We start from the raw sequence: 24423 nt of genomic DNA, 5'->3' as shown, positions 1-24423 counted from the left end.
CCGGAATGATGGGGATATTCTTATATATGCATCTTGTTAATGTCGGTTACCAGGTGTTCACCATATGAATGATTTTTATCTCTATGTATGGGATGTGTATTGAAATATGAAATCTTGTGGTCTATTATTATGATTTGATATATATAGGTTAAACCTATAACTCACCAACATTTTTGTTGACGTTCTAAGCATGTTTATTCTCAGGTGATTATTAAGAGCTTCCGCTGTCGCATACTTAAATAAGGACGAGATTTGGAGTCCATGCTTGTATGATATTGTGTAAAAACTGCATTCAAGAAACTTATTTTGTTGTAACATATTTGTATTGTAAACCATTATGTAATTGTCGTGTGTAAACAGGATATTTTAGATTATCATTATTTGATAATCTACGTAAAGCTTTTTAAAACCTTTATCTATGAAATAAAGGTTATGGTTTGTTTTAAAAATGAATGCAGTCTTTGAAAAACGTCTCATATAGAGGTCAAAACCTCGCAACGAAATCAATTAATATGGAACGTTTTTAATCAATAAGAACGGGACATTTCAGTTGGTATCCGAGCGTTGGTCTTAGAGAACCAGAATTTTGCATTAGTGTGTCTTATCGAGTTTGTTAGGATGCATTAGTGAGTCTGGACTTCGACCGTGTTTAGTTGAAAAATGATTGCTTAACAAATTTTGTTGGAAACTATATATTTTTAACATGTGAATATTATGTGATATATTAATCTTTTAACGCGTTTGATATTATGTGATAGATGTCTACCTCTAGAACAAGTCCCATTGACTCACCTAATATTAATGAAGAGTCAAATGTAAATTGGAATGATTCGTGGACTGATTCACAAGTTCCCGAAGAGGAACCGGAAGAAGAGTCGGAACCGGAAGAAGAATCGGAACCGGAAGAAGAATCGGAACCGGATGAAGAAATAGAACCGGTGGGGGAAATAATAAAACGGTTAAGTAAAAGAAAATCCTCAACCAACCGACCAAGGTTAATTATGGTCAATGGTGTTTCCGCCAAGGAAGCAAAATATTGGGAGGATTACCAATTCTCCGATGAATCGGATTCCGACGAGAATTCCGATGATGTTATAGAAATTACCCCAACTGAATTTAAAAAGGCAAAAGAAAATAATAAGGGAAAGGGCATAAAAATAGAGAAATCTAATTCCAACCCCGATGAACTTTATATGTATCGTCAACCCCCGAAGTCCTTAAGTTGTAACAATGACCCGGGAACCTCTAAACCACCAGGTTTTTCTAAACCAATGTGGAAAATTACGGCTCGTATTAGGGGAACATCATATATACCTAGAAACCTGGCAAAACGAACCAAAACCGAAGAAGAAGAAACGAGCGAGTCGGAATAAGATAGTTGTATTCGTGTGGTGTAATATATGTAATATAGTGTGCTTATGCTTTATGATATATGTAAAAATTGCTTGTATTAATAAGTATTTTTTTATGAATCTAACTCTTGTCTATTTTACAGTATAAAAACACAAAATGGATAGACAACCCAATATTTTAAGAGACCTAACCGGAGACATGATTGATGAAATCTTGTCTAGAGTCGGTCAGAATTCCTCGGCACAACTATTTAAGGCGAGATCAGTTTGTAAGACATTCGAAGAACGTTCCAAGAATGTCTTGGTTTATAAGAGACTTTCGTTTGAAAGATGGGGAATATCACATTGGGAAACCCATAAGTTACGATGTGTTTACTTTGACACATATATTGCGGGGAACCCAAATGCTATTTTACGCAACGGGTTAAGAAATTATTTTGACTCAATATATCCGAATATTGGACTTCGTGATTTAGAAAAAGCGGCTAACATGCAACATAAAGAAGCATGTTATGCTTACGGATTAGTAATGTTCGCTTCTCACCAAAGTGAGAACAAGAACATCGGGCTACAACTATTAAACAAAACGTTTCCACAAGTGACGGAGTCGGTAATTGGGGTAAGAAATGAGGTTTTTAGATTGTTACGGGACTGTTGGACATTACGTAACCCTCGTCCCTTTGACGACGTTACAACACGCTGTCTTATCAACGGCCATAACGGTTATGTTCCACAAGACCAAGGATGGGAAGTAATCCTAGTAAAACCAGAATGCATGACTTGTTTCTGGACGTATGAATTACGTGTCTTTATTGCCTTTGCTGAACGACTTGTGTACTAGCTAGAATTATCTTCACAACTATCTTGTATCAAAGTTATTGTGTGCTATATTTCATGCTTTATGTAAAATAAGCGGTATTGTAAGTTTGTAAAATATTGTATAAAAGTTTGAACGCGAAATATTATTATAATCAGTTTTTCATATAGAATTGTAGTAGTTGAATTGTATATTAGCTACTAAGTATGAACTTAACGGGTAGGTACTACCCGAATTTAAACTTATAAAACGCTAATATGAAGAAAAAGCTTTTATAAATGAGTTCATATTATGCTACGAAATACTATTAACTACTCTTAATATTCTGTATGATTAACTTGTTCCATTTGACTATTTTGAAGGAAATGGCACCGACTACTCGACACACCGTGAATATGAATGAAGAGGAATTCCGTACTTTTCTAGCTTCAAACATAGCCGCAGTACAGGCTGCGCTACATACCAACAATAACCTTGGATCTAGCAGTACAGGAAATCGTGTAGGATGCACCTACAAAGAATTCACTGCCTGCAAACCTTTGGAATTTGATGGAACCGAAGGACCGATCGGATTGAAACGGTGGACCGAGAAGGTCGAATCGGTGTTTGCCATAAGTAAGTGTACTGAAGAGGACAAAGTGAAGTACGCTACGCATACCTTCACAGGTTCTGCGTTAACATGGTGGAATACCTATCTAGAGCAAGTGGGACAAGATGATGCGTACGCACTACCGTGGTCAGCATTCAAGCACTTGATGAACGAGAAGTACCGTCCCAGAACTGAGGTCAATAAGCTCAAGACAGAACTTAGTGGGTTACGAACCCAAGGATTTGATATTACCACGTACGAAAGACGATTCACAGAATTGTGCCTTTTGTGTCCGGGAGCATTCGAAGATGAGGAAGAGAAGATCGACGCGTTTGTGAAAGGATTACCGGAAAGAATCCAAGAAGATATAAGTTCACACGAGCCCGCCTCCATACAACAGGCATGTAGAATGGCTCACAAACTAGTGAACCAGATTGAAGAAAGAATTAAAGAACAGACTACTGAAGAGGCCAATGTGAAGCAAGTCAAAAGAAAGTGGGAGGAAAACGGTGATAAGAATCACCAATACAACAACAACAGCAACATCAATCGCAACTACAACAAACGGCCCAACAACAACAACAACAACAACAACAACAACAGCAACTACAACAATCATCCCAACAACAATAATAACCGCAACAACAACAACAATCAGAAGCAGCTATGCCAAAGGTGTGAAAAGAATCACTCGGGGTTCTGCACCAAATTTTGCAACAAGTGTAAAAGAAATGGTCATAGCGCGGCGAAGTGTGAGGTCTACGGACCAGGGGTTAATAGAACGAAAGGAACAAATGGTGTCGGAACGAGTAATGGCGGAGCAAGTAGTGTCGGAGCAAGTTATGCCAATGTAGTTTGTTATAAATGTGGAAAACCGGGCCACATTATTAGAAATTGCCCGAACCAGGAGAACACGAATGGACAAGGCCGCGGAAGAGTTTTCAATATTAATGCGGCAGAGGCACAAGAAGACCCGGAGCTTGTTACGGGTACGTTTCTTATTGACAATAAATCTGCTTACGTTTTATTTGATTCGGGTGCGGATAGAAGCTATATGAGTAGAGATTTTTGTGCTAAATTAAGTTGTCCATTGACGCCTTTGGATAGTAAATTTTTACTCGAATTAGCAAATGGTAAATTAATTTCAGCAGATAATATATGTCGGAATCGAGAAATTAAACTGGTTAGCGAAACATTTAAGATTGACTTGATACCAGTAGAGTTAGGGAGTTTTGATGTGATAATCGGTATGGACTGGTTGAAAGAAGTGAAAGCAGAGATCGTTTGTTACAAAAATGCAATTCGCATTATACGAGAAAAAGGAAAACCCTTAATGGTGTACGGAGAAAAGGGCAACACGAAGCTACATCTTATTAGTAATTTGAAGGCACAAAAACTAATAAGAAAAGGTTGCTATGCTGTTCTAGCACACGTCGAGAAAGTACAAACTGAAGAAAAGAGCATCAATGATGTTCCCGTCGCAAAAGAATTTCCCGATGTATTTCCGAAAGAATTACCGGGACTACCCCCACATCGATCCGTTGAATTTCAAATAGATCTTGTACCAGGAGCTGCACCAATAGCTCGTGCTCCTTACAGACTCGCACCCAGCGAGATGAAAGAACTGCAAAGCCAATTACAAGAACTTTTAGAGCGTGGTTTCATTCGACCAAGCACATCACCTTGGGGAGCTCCTGTTTTGTTTGTCAAGAAGAAAGATGGTACATTCAGGTTGTGTATCGACTACCGAGAGTTGAACAAACTTACCATCAAGAACCGCTACCCACTACCGAGAATCGACGACTTATTTGATCAACTACAATGCTCGTCTGTTTATTCAAAGATTGACTTACGTTCCGGGTATCATCAAATGCGGGTGAAAGAAGATGATATTCCAAAGACTGCTTTCAGAACACGTTACGGTCATTATGAGTTTATGGTCATGCCGTTTGGTTTAACTAATGCACCAGCTGTGTTCATGGACCTTATGAACCGAGTGTGTGGACCATACCTTGACAAGTTTGTCATTGTTTTCATTGATGACATACTTATTTACTCAAAGAATGACCAAGAACACGGTGAACATTTGAGAAAGGTGTTAGAAGTATTGAGGAAGGAAGAATTGTACGCTAAGTTTTCAAAGTGTGCATTTTGGTTGGAAGAAGTTCAATTCCTCGGTCACATAGTGAACAAAGAAGGTATTAAGGTGGATCCGGCAAAGATAGAAACTGTTGAAAAGTGGGAAACCCCAAAAACTCCGAAACACATACGCCAGTTTTTAGGACTAGCTGGTTACTACAGAAGGTTCATCCAAGACTTTTCCAGAATAGCAAAACCCTTGACTGCATTAACGCATAAAGGGAAGAAATTTGAATGGAATGATGAACAAGAGAAAGCGTTTCAATTATTGAAGAAAAAGCTAACTACGGCACCTATATTGTCATTGCCTGAAGGGAATGATGATTTTGTGATTTATTGTGATGCATCAAAGCAAGGTCTCGGTTGTGTATTAATGCAACGAACGAAGGTGATTGCTTATGCATCTAGACAATTGAAGATTCATGAACAAAATTATACGACGCATGATTTGGAATTAGGCGCGGTTGTTTTTGCATTAAAGACTTGGAGGCACTACTTATATGGGGTCAAAAGTATTATATATACCGACCACAAAAGTCTTCAACACATATTTAATCAGAAACAACTGAATATGAGGCAGCGTAGGTGGATTGAATTATTGAATGATTACGACTTTGAGATTCGTTACCACCCGGGGAAGGCAAATGTGGTAGCCGATGCCTTGAGCAGGAAGGACAGAGAACCCATTCGAGTAAAATCTATGAATATAATGATTCATAATAACCTTACTACTCAAATAAAGGAGGCGCAACAAGGAGTTTTAAAAGAGGGAAATTTAAAGGATGAAATACCCAAAGGATCGGAGAAGCATCTTAATATTCGGGAAGACGGAACCCGGTATAGGGCTGAAAGGATTTGGGTACCAAAATTTGGAGATATGAGAGAAATGGTACTTAGAGAAGCTCATAAAACCAGATACTCAATACATCCTGGAACGGGGAAGATGTACAAGGATCTCAAGAAACATTTTTGGTGGCCGGGTATGAAAGCCGATGTTGCTAAATACGTAGGAGAATGTTTGACGTGTTCTAAGGTCAAAGCTGAGCATCAGAAACCATCAGGTCTACTTCAACAACCCGAAATCCCAGAATGGAAATGGGAAAACATTACCATGGATTTCATCACTAAATTGCCAAGGACTGCAAGTGGTTTTGATACTATTTGGGTAATAGTTGATCGTCTCACCAAATCAGCACACTTCCTGCCAATAAGAGAAGATGACAAGATGGAGAAGTTAGCACGACTGTATTTGAAGGAAGTCGTCTCCAGACATGGAATACCAATCTCTATTATCTCTGATAGGGATGGCAGATTTATTTCAAGATTCTGGCAGACATTACAGCAAGCATTAGGAACTCGTCTAGACATGAGTACTGCCTATCATCCACAAACTGATGGGCAGAGCGAAAGTACGATACAAACGCTTGAAGACATGCTACGAGCATGTGTTATTGATTTCGGAAACAGTTGGGATCGACATCTACCGTTAGCAGAATTTTCCTACAACAACAGCTACCATTCAAGCATTGAGATGGCGCCGTTTGAAGCACTTTATGGTAGAAAGTGCAGGTCTCCGATTTGTTGGAGTGAAGTGGGGGATAGACAGATTACGGGTCCGGAGATTATACAAGAAACTACCGAGAAGATCATCCAAATTCAACAACGGTTGAAAACCGCCCAAAGTCGACAAAAGAGCTACGCTGACATTAAAAGAAAAGATATAGAATTTGAAATTGGAGAGATGGTCATGCTTAAAGTTGCACCTTGGAAAGGCGTTGTTCGATTTGGTAAACGAAGGAAATTAAATCCAAGGTATATTGGACCATTCAAGATTATTGATCGTGTCGGACCAGTAGCTTACCGACTTGAGTTACCTCAACAACTCGCGGCTGTACATAACACTTTCCACGTCTCGAATTTGAAGAAATGTTTTGCTAAAGAAGATCTCACTATTCCGTTAGATGAAATCCAAATCAACGAAAAACTCCAATTCATCGAAGAACCCGCCGAAATAATGGATCGTGAGGTTAAAAGACTTAAGCAAAACAAGATACCAATTGTTAAGGTTCGATGGAATGCTCGTAGAGGACCTGAGTTCACCTGGGAGCGTGAAGATCAGATGAAGAAGAAATACCCGCATCTATTTCCAGAAGATTCGTCAACACCTTCAACAGCTTAAAATTTCGGGACGAAATTTATTTAACGGGTAGGTACTGTAGTGACCCGAACTTTTCCATGTTTATATATATTAATTGAGATTGATATTTACATGATTAAATGTTTCCAACATGTTAAGCAATCAAACTTGTTAAGACTTGATTAATTGAAATAGGTTTCATATAGACAATTGACCACCCAAGTTGACCGGTGATTCACGAACGTTAAAACTTGTAAAAACTATATGATGACATATATATGGTTATATATATAGTTAACATGATATTATGATATGTAAACATATCATTAAGTATATTAACAATGAACTACATATGTAAAAACAAGACTACTAACTTAATGATTTTGAAACGAGACATATATGTAACGATTATCGTTGTAACGACATTTAATGTATATATATCATATTAAGAGATATTCGTACATCATAATATCATGATAATATAATAATTTAAAATCTCTTTTGATATTATAAACATTGGGTTAACAACATTTAACAAGATCGTTAACCTAAAGGTTTCAAAACAACATTTACATGTAACGACTAACGATGACTTAACGACTCAGTTAAAATGTATATACATGTAGTGTTTTAATATGTATTCATACACTTTTGAAAGACTTCAATACACTTATCAAAATACTTCTACTTAACAAAAATGCTTACAATTACATCCTCGTTCAGTTTCATCAACAATTCTACTCGTATGCACCCGTATTCGTACTCGTACAATACACAGCTTTTAGATGTATGTACTATTGGTATATACACTCCAATGATCAGCTCTTAGCAGCCCATGTGAGTCACCTAACACATGTGGGAACCATCATTTGGCAACTAGCATGAAATATCTCATAAAATTACAAAAATATGAGTAATCATTCATGACTTATTTACATGAAAACAAAATTACATATCCTTTATATCTAATCCATACACCAACGACCAAAAACACCTACAAACACTTTCATTCTTCAATTTTCTTCATCTAATTAATCTCTCTCAAGTTCTATCTTCAAGTTCTAAGTGTTCTTCATATATTCTACAAGTTCTAGTTACATAAAATCAAGAATACTTTCAAGATTGCTAGCTCACTTCCAATCTTGTAAGGTGATCATCCAACCTCAAGAAATCTTTGTTTCTTACAGTAGGTTATCATTCTAATACAAGGTAATAATCATATTCAAACTTTGGTTCAATTTCTATAACTATAACAATCTTATTTCAAGTGATGATCTTACTTGAACTTGTTTTCGTGTCATGATTTTGCTTCAAGAACTTTGAGCCATCCAAGGATCCATTGAAGCTAGATCCATTTTTCTCTTTTCCAGTAGGTTCAACCAAGGAACTTAAGGTAGTAATGATGTTCATAACATCATTCGATTCATACATATAAAGCTATCTTATTCGAAGGTTTAAACTTGTAATCACTAGAACATAGTTTAGTTAATTCTAAACTTGTTCGCAAACAAAAGTTAATCCTTCTAACTTGACTTTTAAAATCAACTAAACACATGTTCTATATCTATATGATATGCTAACTTAATGATTTAAAACCTGGAAACACGAAAAACACCGTAAAACCGGATTTACGCCGTCGTAGTAACACCGCGGGCTGTTTTGGGTTAGTTAATTAAAAACTATGATAAACTTTGATTTAAAAGTTGTTATTCTGAGAAAATGATTTTTATTATGAACATGAAACTATATCCAAAAATTATGGTTAAACTCAAAGTGGAAGTATGTTTTCTAAAATGGTCATCTAGACGTCGTTCTTTCGACTGAAATGACTACCTTTACAAAAACGACTTGTAACTTATTTTTCCGACTATAAACCTATACTTTTTCTGTTTAGATTCATAAAATAGAGTTCAATATGAAACCATAGCAATTTGATTCACTCAAAACGGATTTAAAATGAAGAAGTTATGGGTAAAACAAGATTGGATAATTTTTCTCATTTTAGCTACGTGAAAATTTGGTAACAAATCTATTCCAACCATAACTTAATCAACTTGTATTGTATATTATGTAATCTTGAGATACCATAGACACGTATACAATGTTTCGACCTATCATGTCGACACATCTATATATATTTCGGAACAACCATAGACACTCTATATGTGAATGTTGGAGTTAGCTATACAGGGTTGAGGTTGATTCCAAAATATATATAGTTTGAGTTGTGATCAATACTGAGATACGTATACACTGGGTCGTGGATTGATTCAAGATAATATTTATCGATTTATTTTTGTACATCTAACTGTGGACAACTAGTTGTAGGTTACTAACGAGGACAGCTGACTTAATAAACTTAAAACATCAAAATATATTAAAAGTGTTGTAAATATATTTTGAACATACTTTGATATATATGTATATATTGTTATAGGTTCGTGAATCAACCAGTGGCCAAGTCTTACTTCCCGACGAAGTAAAAATCTGTGAAAGTGAGTTATAGTCCCACTTTTAAAATCTAATATTTTTGGGATGAGAATACATGCAGGTTTTATAAATGATTTACAAAATAGACACAAGTACGTGAAACTACATTCTATGGTTGAATTATCGAAATCGAATATGCCCCTTTTTATTAAGTCTGGTAATCTAAGAATTAGGGAACAGACACCCTAATTGACGCGAATCCTAAAGATAGATCTATTGGGCCTAACAAACCCCATCCAAAGTACCGGATGCTTTAGTACTTCGAAATTTATATCATATCCGAAGGGTGTCCCGGAATGATGGGGATATTCTTATATATGCATCTTGTTAATGTCGGTTACCAGGTGTTCACCATATGAATGATTTTTATCTCTATGTATGGGATGTGTATTGAAATATGAAATCTTGTGGTCTATTATTATGATTTGATATATATAGGTTAAACCTATAACTCACCAACATTTTTGTTGACGTTCTAAGCATGTTTATTCTCAGGTGATTATTAAGAGCTTCCGCTGTCGCATACTTAAATAAGGACGAGATTTGGAGTCCATGCTTGTATGATATTGTGTAAAAACTGCATTCAAGAAACTTATTTTGTTGTAACATATTTGTATTGTAAACAATTATGTAATGGTCGTGTGTAAACAGGATATTTTAGATTATCATTATTTGATAATCTACGTAAAGCTTTTTAAAACCTTTATCTATGAAATAAAGGTTATGGTTTGTTTTAAAAATGAATGCAGTCTTTGAAAAACGTCTCATATAGAGGTCAAAACCTCGCAACGAAATCAATTAATATGGAACGTTTTTAATCAATAAGAACGGGACATTTCAATACGCACTCTTCACCAATAAAAAGAAAGCAACATCTCGAAGACAAGAGGCGATGAAAGAAAGTAAGACATATGGGTGGAAGGGTCACCCAAAATCAAAAGGCAACGCTTCAGGGGGAGCTCAACAAGGAAGAAGAGATCATCGCCAACAATACGGGGAAAATGATAAGAGAAAGAATGGTGAATGCTTCAATTGTGGCAAGAAGGGTCATTTTGCTCGAGAATGTAGATTCCCCAGAAGGCGAACTTTCGAAGGAAATGTGGCCGCCGCAAGAGATGAGAAGAAAGAGGTCACATTCGAAGCAACCATTAATGAGGAAACATGGGATGCAGAAGCAGGACTCTCCGTTGAAGCTGACATGGATGATCAAGCTCTTGCAGCAACCTTAAAGTCAAAAATAAACTACAAAAATGATTGGATCATTGATTCTGGGTGCTCAAACCATATGACCAATGATGAGACGAAGCTGCAAGAAATGGAGGATTACAAAGGAAAGAGAGTCGTGTTGACAGCCGACAATTCAAGGTTGTCTATTTCTCACATTGGAAAGACAATAATTTCAAATGAAGGCGACTCTCATAAGCTCCAACTCGAGAAGGTGTATCTTATCCCTGGCCTAAAGAAGAATTTACTGTCAGTACCACAATTGACAGCAGAAGGGAACTATGTGCTCTTTGGACCAGAAGATGTGTCCGTATTCAAAAGAGTGAAGGTGGTTGGCAATCCAATTATGCAAGGAAGAAGAATAGAGTCGGTCTATGTACTATCTGCTGAAACAGCATATGTGGATAAGACTCGAAAAAATGAGACGGCTGATCTTTGGCATGAACATCTTGGGAATGTGGGCTACAACAAGTTAAAGGAGATGATGGTAAAACACATAGTAAATGGGCTTCCTCAAATTGATATCCGAACAGATACAATATGTGCTGGATGTCAATTTGGAAAAGCTCACCAATTGCCATTCAAGGAGTCACAACATCAGTCCAAGACACCACTAGAGCTCATACACTCAGACGTCTTTGGTCCAGTGAAACAAACATCACTTGGAGGAATGAAGTATATGGTGACATTCATTGATGACTTCTCAAGGTATGTGTGGGTTTACTTCATGAAGGAAAATTCGGAGACTTTTTAGAAGTTTAAAGAGTTCAAGAAGAAGATAGAAAGTGAGTTCAATAATAAGATTAGGTGCTTACGCACAGATAATGGAGGAGAATATTTATCGACTGAGTTCAATATGTATCTTGAGAAGCACAAGATCAGAAGGCAATTAACTTGCCCTAATACTCCACAACGGAATGGAGTGGCAGAACGTAAGAATCGTCATCTTGCTGAAACTTGTCGAAGTATGCTTCATGGTAAGAATGTACCAGGAAGATTTTGGGCCGAATGTATGAGGACGGCTTCATATGTGATTAGCAGACTCCCACAAACAAAGTTGGGATATATTTCACCATATGAAAGATTATGGAAGATCAAGCCAACCGTCAACCATCTCAAGGTTTTTGGATGTGTATGCTACGTCTTCGTGCCAGATCATCTCCGAAGCAAATTTGATAAGAAGGCAATTCGGTGCATTTTTGTCGGTTATGATGAATCAAGAAAAGGATGGAGATGTTGTGATCCAAATACTGGAAAGTGTCATACTTCGAGAAATGTGGTATTTGATGAAGCGTCTTCATGGTGGTCACCTCAAAAGATAGAGCTTCCAGAATCTCATGGATTAGAAGAAGGTCCAGAAGAAAAAGAAGAACCTAAAGAGCAGATATTGGATCCAATAAAAGAAGGAGAAGGGTCGTACTCTAAGAAAAAGAGTCCATGGAAAACTGGTGTGCATCAATCTGTATCCGAGGAGGTTCGTCCAAGTCAAATGGATGTCGAGGAGCATGTACAAGAATTACGGAGATCAACAAGACTGAGGCAACCTAATCCAAGGTATGCCAATGCTGCTCATGTGGATGAATCAATACCTATTGAGCCTTCTACTTATGAAGAAGCAGCACAAAGTCGAGAGTGGCAGAAAGCAATGGAAGAAGAAATTAATGCACTAAAAGAAAACCAGACATGGAGTTTAGTTCCAAAGCCAAAAGATGTAAAACCAATATCTTGTAAATGGGTTTATAAGGTGAAGACTCGATCAGATGGCTCCATTGAAAGGTATAAAGCTCGACTTGTTGCTAGAGGTTTTTCTCAATAATATGGGCTGGATTATGAAGAAACATTTAGTCCAGTGGCGAAGATTACAACAATTCGAGCTCTACTAGCTTTAGCCGCTAGCAAATCTTGGAAGCTGTGGCAGATGGATGTCAAGAACGCTTTATTACATGGAGAACTTGACAAAGAAATTTATATGGAGCAACCAAGAGGCTTTGAGAACAAGTCCCATCCTGACCATGTCTGCAAATTAAAGAAAGCACTATACGGCTTGAAGCAGGCTCCAAGAGCTTGGTACGGGAAGATTGGCGAGTTTTTAGTAAAAAGTAGTTTCACAGTTGCTCCTTCAGATTCTAGTTTATTTGTGAAACAAGATCAAGGAAAACTAGCCATAGTGCTAGTATATGTGGATGATTTAATCATCACGGGAGATCACTATGAGGAGATTCAAAGAGCAAGAGAGAATCTGTCTATCAGATTTCATATGAAGGAGCTTGGAGAACTCAAACATTTTCTTGGACTCGAAATAGAGCAGAAAAGAGAAGGATTATTTCTGGGACAACAGAAATATGCGCGAGATCTTTTACAAAAGTATGGAATGCTTAATTGCAAACCTATCTCAACTCCGATGGATCCGAATACAAAACTACGAGCAGATGAAGGAAAAAGTCTTCAAGATGTTACCATGTATCAAAAGCTGGTCGGAAGTCTTATTTATCTCACACTAAGCCGGCCAGACATATCTTATGCAGTTGGAGTGGTTAGTCGATACATGAGCAATCCGAAGAAGCCTCACCTTGATGTTGTACGACGCATCTTAAGGTATGTTAAAGGCACTATTAACTTTGGCATTTTGTACAAGAAAACAAAAGAATGTCACGTGACTGGATATTGTGACGCCGATTACGCTGGAGACTATGATACACGACGGTCAACAACTGGATACATGTTTAGTCTTGGATCAGGAGTAATATCATGGTGCAGCAAGAGATAACCAACAGTATCCTTGTCAAGCACTGAAGCATAATATCGATCGGCATCGTCAGCAACACAAGAAATTACATGGTTGAAACAACTAATGGAAGATCTTCATCAATCAACAGACTATCAAGTAGAGCTTTTCTGCGATAACCTATCAGCTATACGTCTAGCAGAGAATCCAGTCTTTCACGCAAGAACAAAACATATAGAAGTACACTATCACTATGTTCGCGAGAAGGTCCTTGAAGGGGAGATCAAGATGGTGCCAACAAAGACAGATGAACAGGTAGCAGATATATTCACCAAGAGCCTAAGTAAACCGAAGTTTACAAAATTCAGAGAAGCACTTGGAATGGTCTGCAAGACATCGTTGGAAGAAAATTTGCATTGAGGGGGAGTGTTAAAATACAATGCAAATTTAGAATAATATGGAATTAGTAAATGTATATGGGTAAAATATCTAGATATTAATATGTATAAGAAAATATCTAGATATTAGAATATGAGAGAAAAATATAGAAATTGAAATGTAAAAGAAAAATCTAGATATTTATAGGTTGTAGAAATATCTAGATATTTATATATCCATGGAAATATCTAGGTTCTAGAATGTTCCATGGAGTAGTATAAATATGAGAGGAGATTTCATTTGTGTTGTGTGAAGTTGTGAGAGTGAAGTGAAGTAGAGAAGTGAAGAAGAGTTAGAAGAAGTTGTGAAGAAGTAAAGAAGAGTGTGAGTTGAGTTCATAATATTGTAATTGTTTCTTTGTATTAATAAAAGTGTTCTTTGTTAAGTTTCCCGGTTAAGCCTTAGTTTGTGTTTAAGTTCTTAGTGCACTTGAGTTGTTCTCATTATATGGTCGGCTCTGCCGCCTAAGTTATATATGGTCGGTTATACCGCCTGAATCATATATATGGTCGACATTGTCGCCTCACTATTATTGTGCACTAAGGATTCATAAAATTAAAGGCTAACCAACGTCAAAGTGTTGGTGTAGTGAGTGTAGTATAATCTAGGTCCTCAATAGTGGGTGTGTTGAGCTCGTCGAAGCTTCCAACACCATATATTTTACCAGATAACATGTGAGATAATCTTTGAGCCCAACTCTAGAAAACCCATTAACATATCTACGGAATTCTGCATCAGTTTCATTTGGTGATGTTTTTATCTAGTCTGTTCGGGAGTTGGGTGAACCTTCGATATTGAGGTTTTAGGGTGATCAGGAGGCCTTTGTGGCTGGTTCTGATCCTATTGGTTTCGATAGGGGGCTCTTTCGGTAATAAGGTTTTAGTTTGTGGGGATATGACTTCGTCCTTGTCTGGTGGTTTGGAACAAGTTATGATCTCAGCAGGTAGTTTAGGCCCTTTAGGTAATTTAGGTGGTGGCGATGATGTGGATAAGGTGGGGACTTGCAACGTTTCGGGTTGAAGTGGTGCTAAAGATTGTTCGTGTTGTGTTGTGTATAGAAAAACCTTAAGGTCCACTCGTTGTCAAAGTTCAAGCCCAAGGGGTCAAACGGGGATGGTAATGGCAATGGCTTGAAGACGTCGGACTTTTGATGAATCTTCCAAGCTCAAGAAGAAGAAAAATAAAAGAAGGGCAAGGTGGTTGTGGTGGACGAGGATCGGGATGATGATTCCATTTCTATTGCAGAAGGTGATTTGGATATTGACTTTTCGATATACATATCAGCAAAGCCGTTCGTTTCTCCAAAGTACACGACAAACTTATGAATCCGGGTTCAGAATGCAAGACTGTTAGCGTTGAAGTTGCGAGCTTCTGCAAGAGCTTGGATAGTTTTTTTGGGAGGCATGATTCTTCGGGCCCTTGGTACCAAGTTCATTTCACAATTCACAGCACCAGATAGTAAAAATAAGTAAAATTACAAAAATCAAGTATGTTGATTGTAAACAGTGGCGAACTTGAACTCAAAGACAGATGGGGCGGATGCGAAAATTTAATAAATTTTTCATTTCCAGCGGGGTAAACACTAATAAAAACCTAATTTTTTAATTAAAAAAAAAATTAGTGTAAAATTTTTTTATCCGTAAAATCTAGGTGGGGCGGATACCCCTTTGGGTTCCACTAAGATCCGCCCCTGATTGTAACTCTTGATAGTTATCACAGATACATCTATTTCAGTTATGTTTTTGGAAAGAATCTTGGTAAATGAACATCACGTGCAAAAAAAAATAAAAAAAAAAATTCTCCTTGTATGCTATAGTAGCCAAACAACCAACAATAGTTATTATGAGCATATGGAAATTAGAAACTTTTAATTTTGCTATTACGATGGTCTTGACACTATAGCAAGTTCACGAAGGTAGGCAGGCACTAATGCAGCCTTGCTTTTCGTTATTAATATTACAACATTGAAGGCCTCTTCACGCAAGCGAGAAAGACGTGCTTGAATCTTATCCTTCTTTGACGCTGGAAGCTCCCCTATCAGTAAGTATTTAATCTGACGCAACATTGAAAATATTTGAATAATCTTTTTGCCCCCTTCATCAATCTGCCAAAACAAATCTTGCCAACAGCTCTCGAAATGTGTTGCCAGTTGATCGTTCATATATGCCTCGTTTCGCTCCATTTGTGATTTACTCTGATCTATAGGAGCTCTATTATTTTAACATTTATATTTCTGTTTCGCTAGCAGCATCTGCAACTCGAGCAAAATTTGTTGTGCTGCTTTGGCATTCTCCAATGCTTTCATATCCTACATGATATCATAGAACATTATAAAGGTCTTTTGTTTATCATCATCTTTTATTTAATTATTATAATTATAATAATTATAATTATTATTAATAGGAAGTGGGTTCTAAGCCTTTTGAAATATCAGATCTCTTGCATGAATTATACTTTTATTCTAGACCATCCCTATTAAATTTTCCACTTATCACTATGTGCTAAAAATATGTCTACTAAAAGATTTTCATTATTATAAATTAGGCTAGAATTATTACTCAAATTTGGAAGACGCTACTAATGCCATATGAATATCATTATTGAAACTTACACTAAAAGCCAAATCACTTAACATGTATTATAATACGGAGTATTATACCAAATCAATAGCCATAGAGCATATGAAAATTTTAAGTTGAAATCTAATGTTAAATACTAGTATGATAAATATAGCTGTTGGACAGAGTCCAAATTGTTGACAAACATTTATGTTGTCAAATTGAATTTTTCATGTTGTTAGCAAAGTCAAATTTGCTAGTTACATTTACATGGAAATTTCAAAGAGAAGGAAAAGTTTGATTTTTGCATTGGAAAAATAAGGTGGCTATGACTTATTTATTTGTTTTCACATGGAGGTAGGAGTGGACAAAATAAATTTGTCTTAGGACTTTGGTTGATATTTGTCGAAGTTCCATGCATGCATGAATATGCTCAAGTATATATATGTGATATTGCAAAGGATAGAAAGAACATCAACAAAATAAGATCACAAAAGGAAAAACATAGTTGATCGGTAATATAAACGGAGTGTGTTTTTGTGAGGTCGAGAGTTTATTCTTGTAAGAAGTGTAAAAGAGTGTACGGGAAACTTAGATTTTATCCTAAAATCTAAGGGGCTTGGGTTAGGGTTAACTTATAGTGTACTTTTTCTTGTACCTAGATCTTTTATTTTATAAGAATAAAGGGAACTCTTGGGGGTGGACGTAGGCAGGGTTTTGCCGAACCACGTTAAATCGTCGTGTTATCAGTTACTTTATTTTGCTTTCTTTTATTTCTCGCAAGTTTGTCTCAAACAATTATATCCTCGCTTCCGCTAGTGTGGGTGCGTTGGCAAGTTGTCATAACAATAGCAGCACGTGTTCAAATGGTGAAGCTACCTGACGTGAGAATATCGTGACAATGGCATTTGGAGAACCATCTAGCACATAGTTTTTGACTTCTGTAGGCATTTTTAAATTCTCTTGTTCTTCCTCCTTCATTCGGGAAGGTTGACTCTTGTGTAAGGGACGTGGGAAGTGGTCTATGTTTGCTGGATAAATCTTGAAACTCGTTAAGTTAGCAAATGGAGATGGTAGATGAGAGACTAGTTGCACGGATGATGCAAGAACCTGAAAAATATTATACAAAATGAACATTATGTATACACATAAATAGTTAAATAAATCATAACGAGTGACGTGGAGTCCTATATATGAATATGAAGTGTGTTTAAAATAAATAGAGCGCTAATAAAAAATAAATGTATAATAAACATTAAAGAACTAATTAATACCTCTACAATTTCCAATCCAAGTGTTAGATATTTGACGTTGCGGAACTGTTGAAGCATGTCTATGATTTTAGGAGCATCTTCTTTATCTGGATAACAAATATAAAAGTCTACTTTCTCCAAAGAAAACAACCCATCTGTGGAAAACGTAAAATGACCTTGCATTTCATACGTCAATGAGGATAATTCAGGTGCAGAAATCAAACCCCCTTGACAATTTACAACGGTGAGAAACTTAAGGTGAGGTGCAACCACATTAATAGCATAAGACTGATATCCATTTATTACATTGAGAGTAGAAAGTTGAGGATGGGAGATGGTAATGAAAGGACCGCATCCATGACATATCTCACACTTAGTTAAGGTGAGATTTTTTAAGTTTGGGCACTTAGAAAAAAGACCACATAACTCATTATAATTATCACCGAATTTGAACTTGACACCATCGAGACACAACGTTGTTAAAGCTGGTAGGTCCCAAGTTGACGTGATCTTAGTGTAATGATAACTTAATCCAATCAAAGTGAGATCTTTGAGAGACCGAGAAATAAAAAGAGACATAGGGAATTCAATGTCCCTACTGAAGCAATAACTAATAGTCATCTTTTGAACACTGTGCGTAAACGCATAGTTCAAAATCTTTTTGACAAACGTTTGGCTAACTTCTCTATGAATATCAAGTTTGGCAGACTCCAATTCTATTTCATTATTGCGAGAAGGCAGAACACGATTAACACACTCATAGAATTTGGGTAATGAAGTAAGATGGTCAAGTGAGAAATCAAGATGCGGGATTGACTTCCAAGTATTCTTCCATCTCGATGACAAAACACTAGTTCTGATAGCATCTTTGGTGTCGCTAAAAGAGAGAATTTTGTTAATGAGATCATCTGGCAGATTGCTTAATCTATCGACTTCTTCTGCATTCATTCTCTATTTAAGCTGCAAGCTAATAGCATAAATCAAGAATCATGAGATACTAAATAGGAATAAAAAAAAAAAATGCACAACATGACTTAAGCTAAAGATTGAACAAACTAAATTTAAACAATGACAAATTCTGAAAACTTCCTATTAATTTTCATTTAGTTCATGCGGTGTAAGTTATCTACATCAAAAATAATGTTTAATCGAATCAATCATATGAGTAGTTCTGTATTTATTATAAATTATTAATATTGTAAAATCAATCAAATCGTATAATTTCATTATGATCATCTTACAATTTTAGTCTAGCTATATCTTTATTCTTTTTCTAAATTTAATTAAAAATTAATTAGTACAGTATTGCCATATAATCACCAATCAATTAACTCGTAATACAGTACTTAATTAGTACTTAATAACTTAACATTTGTGCTTAATTTGTCTAAAATACTACAATCAATTAAATCGTGTAATTAAATTATGATCATCTTGTGATTTTAGAGTTTATCTTTATTCCTTTTTTATTCAAGAAAAAACACAACTCTTGATGAATACGGAATACATTCAGCACGACAATTGTAACTGCTTTTGAAAAATCCCATTGTAACTGCTCTACATGCTGGAGCAAAAGTGCACTCAACATGGTAGCCAACACGGGTGAAGGAAACCGCATGCAACTTGAATCCTCGAATGTGATTGGCTGTTTCAAATTCAACGGCTAGTTTGCTTTGCTGTTGGTAATATCCGTAAACAAATAAATAAATAAATTAAATTAAATTAAAACACACCTCTATATATACACTTCAAATATATACACTTTTTCACAACTCAAACACTTCATCTCATATTCATTTTCGCACACTTTAACTCACAAAATTATTAATAATGTTAACCCCAAACGAGTGGTCGGTTTTTAACAACATTGACTGCCGACAACACCCGGTTCGTCATCTTCAAACCAATCCCGACCTGGACTTGGTTTTGCCAATTATACAATTAGCTTGTTCAATATGAATATGAACCCACAAGAAGTTGAACAACAAATTCATCAACTACAACAATTTCAAAAATTACAAGAAATTCAAAGAGAACACGGGTTATCCCCACATCCACGTTTTCAATCACAAACACAACCATAAACACAATCGCAACCCGAAGTAGAACCCGAACCCGAACAAGGCGGTGGTGCGAGGAGAAGAAGTAGTCACCAACGTAAAGACAAACAAAAGGCACGTGAACCGTGTCAAAAAAGAATTTGGAAATCGGCCGAAGAAGTTTGGTTGGCGAAATGTTGGCTTGATGCGTCCGAGATTCCGATTGTCGGAAACTCTCAAAAATATGCATATCATTGTGGGGTACCGTTATGAGAAAATTCAACAATAACGAAGAAGGATGTTATTGAAATGAAGATACGTTATCGGGAAATGGCGTTATCTCAACAGGGGGTGCAAAACTTTTCAAGGCTATTATGAGGCCGAAAAACACAATCCAAGGCGTATTGGAAAAACTGAAAAATGCTTTTATGAGGCTGCGGTAAAAGCGTATTGTAATAATGAGTTGAAAACTTAGGCATTTAAAGATGCATGGGAGTTTTTGAAAGACAAACAGAAGTGGCTTGCGCCTGCTGCGGTTGGTGGAACTGTTTATGGTAAAGGTGTGGGCGGAGCGGATGGGGAGGACATGGTCCAAACGATCGATATCACTAATGATCGTAATGAGAATGTGTTTTTAGGTGATGATCCGATTGAACGGCTCATTGGAAGGAATCGAGCAAAGAAAGCGGCTAGGACTTCAGCATCTTCCGATGCATCACAAAGCTCTCGTTCTACAAACTCTTCAAAATTTGAGGAGTTATGTGAATCGGATAACGCGTACAAGAGCGAAGTTGCAAAGAAAAAGCTTGAACAAATGGACACAATCACCAAGACGGAACGTATGAAAGCCGCACTCGAAGCCAAAATTGGATTTCCTCCTTACATCACAAACATAAGGAACCCAAAGGAGAAGAAACGATGCTTGAAGATGAAGAAGATTTTGCTCGCAGAGTACGGCGACTTAATTCAATAGTCAGATGAGAACGACGATAAGTTTTATTATTTATATTTGTATTGTATTTTTAAAATTTTAGGACTTTTTAAAAATAAATTAAGTTAGGTTTTTTTATTATTGTAATTTTTTTATAGGACTTTTGTAATTGTATTATTTTATTTTTAATTTTAGTGTGTTTTATTAAATTTATTTGTTTTTTTATAATTTACAAAATAATACTCCGTAATATAAAGTAATTAAACAAGATAAATTAAAATCAAGAAGAAAAATGAAAGAAAAAATGAAAAAGAAATAAAAAATACTCTACCCCTACCCAACAACACGCCACTCAACACGTCACCCATTATCTAACGCCCATCAAGCCCCCCCATTTCCACCCAGCAACACGCCAACACGCCCGAGAAGGTTAAAGATGCTCTTAAACACTCTAAACTTTTCTTTTCATTGCGGGGCCGAAGGACAAAATTTCCTCGCCAAAGTAGAGCAATTGAGAAGCAACTTTTTATAGTGAGTGAAATTTGAGATGCATAAAATGAAGTTGTCAATCTTACAATATGCGAACTATATTATGTTTTTTAGCAGTTGGAATAAAAGGAATGCGCATAGCCTCATAAACAATCTTAAATATTTCAAAATGGTCTCCGAATTGAAGGTTAACAACCACAAAATTAGCTTCATCAGTGTTTGTGTATCTAAGGATGAAGTGGAAACCACGACCAATAATATAGGATGTAGAGCGGGTGAATTCCCTTTTATATACCTCGATCTTCTCATTGGTTTAAAATGAATAAGCTTGTAGATTGGAACCCTGTAATTGAAAAGTTTCAAAAGAGGCTTTCAGATTGAAAACCTAGAACGATTTCCTTCTGTAGACTTTTAACTCTTTTCAAGTCGATTATCAATAGTTTACCATTGTATTATTTCTCACAATTTTGTACCCCATAGTGTGTGTTGTTAAAAAGCTTGAGAGTAGTTTGAGACGCAATTTCTTTTGGAGTGGAACATGTGAGAGATGTAAGATGGCTTGGGCTGAATGGGAAAGACTTCTTTTGCTTTATTATAAGAGGATTTACACAACAGCTCACTTCAAGAAAAAATTTAGGTTTTAGTGGATAAATGGTGGTGGCATTTTCTAAATAAAAACAAGAGAAAATTGGGCGGTTGGTTCCGGTGGTTTACATGAAATGAGGTGTTTGGTCCCCGAACTTCATTTTCGGAGTTGTTAGTCCCTGTGATTTTCAAAACACGTGTGATTGGTCCCTGTCAGGGACCAACAACCCCGAAAATGAAAGTTCAAAACATGTGTAGTTGGTCCCTGTCAGGAACCAACCACACGTGTATTGAAAATAACAGGGACCACCAACCCCGAAAATGAAGTTCAGGGACCAAACAGCCCATTTCATGTAAACCACAGGGACCAACCGCCCAATTTTCTCTAAAAACAATACTTATCGGGCTAAAATTACAAAAAAAATGTTCATGGCCCATGATGTAACAGGTCAATGGATTCATGGTGCTTGAATACCGCTGGGAATGGCTTGCTCACAACAAAACTTCTCGCTGATCTCATTGAGTTGCGAATACTATACCAGACCCTGCAGGTAATAGGAGGACCATCAGGAACAACCTTATGCCTAAAAAAGTAGATTTTTTTTTGTGTGGCGCACCAAACATCAACGTATTCGTGTGCGTATAGAGCTCAACAAGCGTGGGATTGATTTGGACACCATCATGTGTCCAATATGTGATGATGGATTAGAGATATCGGACCATGCAATTTAGAATGCAAACAAGCAAAGGATGTGTGGAATAGAGTCTTCAAGTGGTGGGGATTTAAGTGAGAACAAACAATGGAATGGACCAGAGTTTTTTTTATAAAGGAAATGAAATGAGAGGAAGGAGAATGAAGAGGAGGGAACTCAAATCCTTCCAATTTGGAAAGAAGAGATGAAGAGTAATCCATTCTCTTCCATTTCTTTCATATCAAAATTAGGGAACGCATGTGTATTTTGATTTCCTTTCAAATCAATTTCTTTCTCTCAAAATAAGAGCTCTGCAACAGAGCCTTAGAAATTTTTTAGTGAGAACGTTCGAACGGGTATCAAGCAGATTGTGTAAGAATAATAAAGAATTCACGCATATAACGCTCGTAAGATTAAGGATAAACTCCTGAAACCTCCGACTAAGTCTAAATAAAAAAATTAAATTGATTTCAATATCCTAAATTATTTCTCACATTGTCAAGTCCCAATATAATTTATCAAAAAATAATACTATTTATAATCCAAGGACCCAAAGTGTACAATCATAAGAATCGTCAGAATCATCCATGACTCCTAAATCCTAATATATTGAACTTTTTCTTCCTTTATATTCTTAGCTTTTGATTCAATTTATTTAACAGAATTAAGCATAATATATATTGTTTACTGATTACTGATACAAAAATTTAGGTCCAGATTCACTAACAAACGACACATTCGAAGAATTTTAACCTGGGTATCCAAACGGTCAACTTGACTAATCCCAGGGCGACTACTCGCTACGCGAGTAGTCCGGAGTCATTGCAGGCAGGGCCGGTCCCGAGAATTTGAGTGCCCGGGACGGTGCGAAGCAAAAGGGCCCCAAGACCCGACCCAAGGATAATACAAGCAAAAAGGCCCAAAATTACATGGACTAGTATAAGGAAAATTTTTTTTTTGGGCCCCTTAAAAAATTGGGCCCTGGACATATGTCCACCTTGTACCCCCCATTGGGGGGCCCCTGATTGCAGGCGAACCTCTGTGGCCATGAGTGAATAACTGTGGGTGCCTGGAATCGAACCCTTGACGTTCACTATGGAAGGCCAGGGTTAACTGTGGGTGCCTGGAATCGAACCCTTGACCTCCACTATGGAAGGCCACGGTCTTAACCATTTAACCACCACACTCATGGTTAAAGCCTAATAATATAATAAGAGATAACAGATTAATATTAATATTAAGGTTAGGATACGTATTACCTTCAAAATACAATGGAGTTTGTACCGTAACTCTGCCGACTGCAGCCCTTCTATTGTTTTTATTCCTTTGGTGTCATCATAATTTTAAGTGTTAATGTGAAAATACGAATCGATTGCCTGACGAAAGCTTCCTTTAATAGTGGGATTTGGAGTCGTTTCATCCGCAAGAAACGGGATACAGGCAGGCCTAAGAAATTGGAAAGTGTATAATTGTAATTTGGTATATTGGCCCAATTTGACAATTTTTTTTATTTTATTTTATATTTTATATAGCTCAAAGTAATCTTTAATTTAACTTGGCCCAACTTAATAATTAGTAAACATATATAAAAACAGAGTGCGATAATTGACGTCTAAGTCAAAGGACAATTTAGAAGTTGGAAACATTGGCCTAATATAAAGTAATTAGTGAAATGACCCGTGAAACCACGGATTTGTTTAAACGAAACAGTTTAATGATATATTTTAGGTATCAAGTGAATTTAAACGCTAAAGTCATTTAGTTTAATGACCCGGCGGATTCTGACTAAGAAACTTCTCGTTGTTTTTACAAACACATTAATGTACTTAACTTGGTTAGAATAAATGAACTAAATTTATCCTCTCACTATCATTTTCCAATTTTCATTACAATTACTATTTTCCTTGTAATAAAAGCCTATATTACAACCTTTTATTGAGATATGTATCTCGCATACACATATAA

General features: G+C 36.5%; 1 protein-coding gene across 1 annotated transcript; it reads right to left on the bottom strand.

Annotated features, from left to right (window-relative positions):
• Positions 1–16129: 16129 nt before the first annotated feature.
• LOC139860327 (F-box protein At5g03100-like) lies at positions 16130–18670 on the bottom strand. The gene is made up of 3 exons (XM_071849094.1): positions 17744–18670; positions 17349–17579; positions 16130–16219 (listed from the first exon to the last, which is right to left on the bottom strand). The coding sequence occupies exons 1-3, from the start codon at positions 18668–18670 to the stop codon at positions 16130–16132; spliced, it is 1248 nt and encodes a 415-aa protein (XP_071705195.1).
• Between the last annotated feature and the right edge of the window lie 5753 nt (positions 18671–24423).

The sequence above is a fragment of the Rutidosis leptorrhynchoides genome, chromosome 7 (assembly GCF_046630445.1).
Source record: "Rutidosis leptorrhynchoides isolate AG116_Rl617_1_P2 chromosome 7, CSIRO_AGI_Rlap_v1, whole genome shotgun sequence".
NCBI lineage: Eukaryota > Viridiplantae > Streptophyta > Magnoliopsida > Asterales > Asteraceae > Rutidosis > Rutidosis leptorrhynchoides.
Note: the sequence above shows the minus strand (reverse complement) of the source record. Positions and strands in the feature narration are given on the sequence as shown.

Excerpts from the sequence above, each read along its gene's own strand:
- LOC139860327 (XM_071849094.1), bottom strand. The coding sequence starts at position 18,670 with ATGAATGCAGAAGAAGTCGATAGATTAAGCAATCTGCCAGATGATCTC. Across the intron at positions 17,580-17,743 it reads TTGGATTGGAAATTGTAGAG|GTTCTTGCATCATCCGTGCA; the intron begins GTATTAATTAGT and ends AATATTTTTCAG. Across the intron at positions 16,220-17,348 it reads TCACGATATTCTCACGTCAG|GATATGAAAGCATTGGAGAA; the intron begins GTAGCTTCACCA and ends GATATCATGTAG.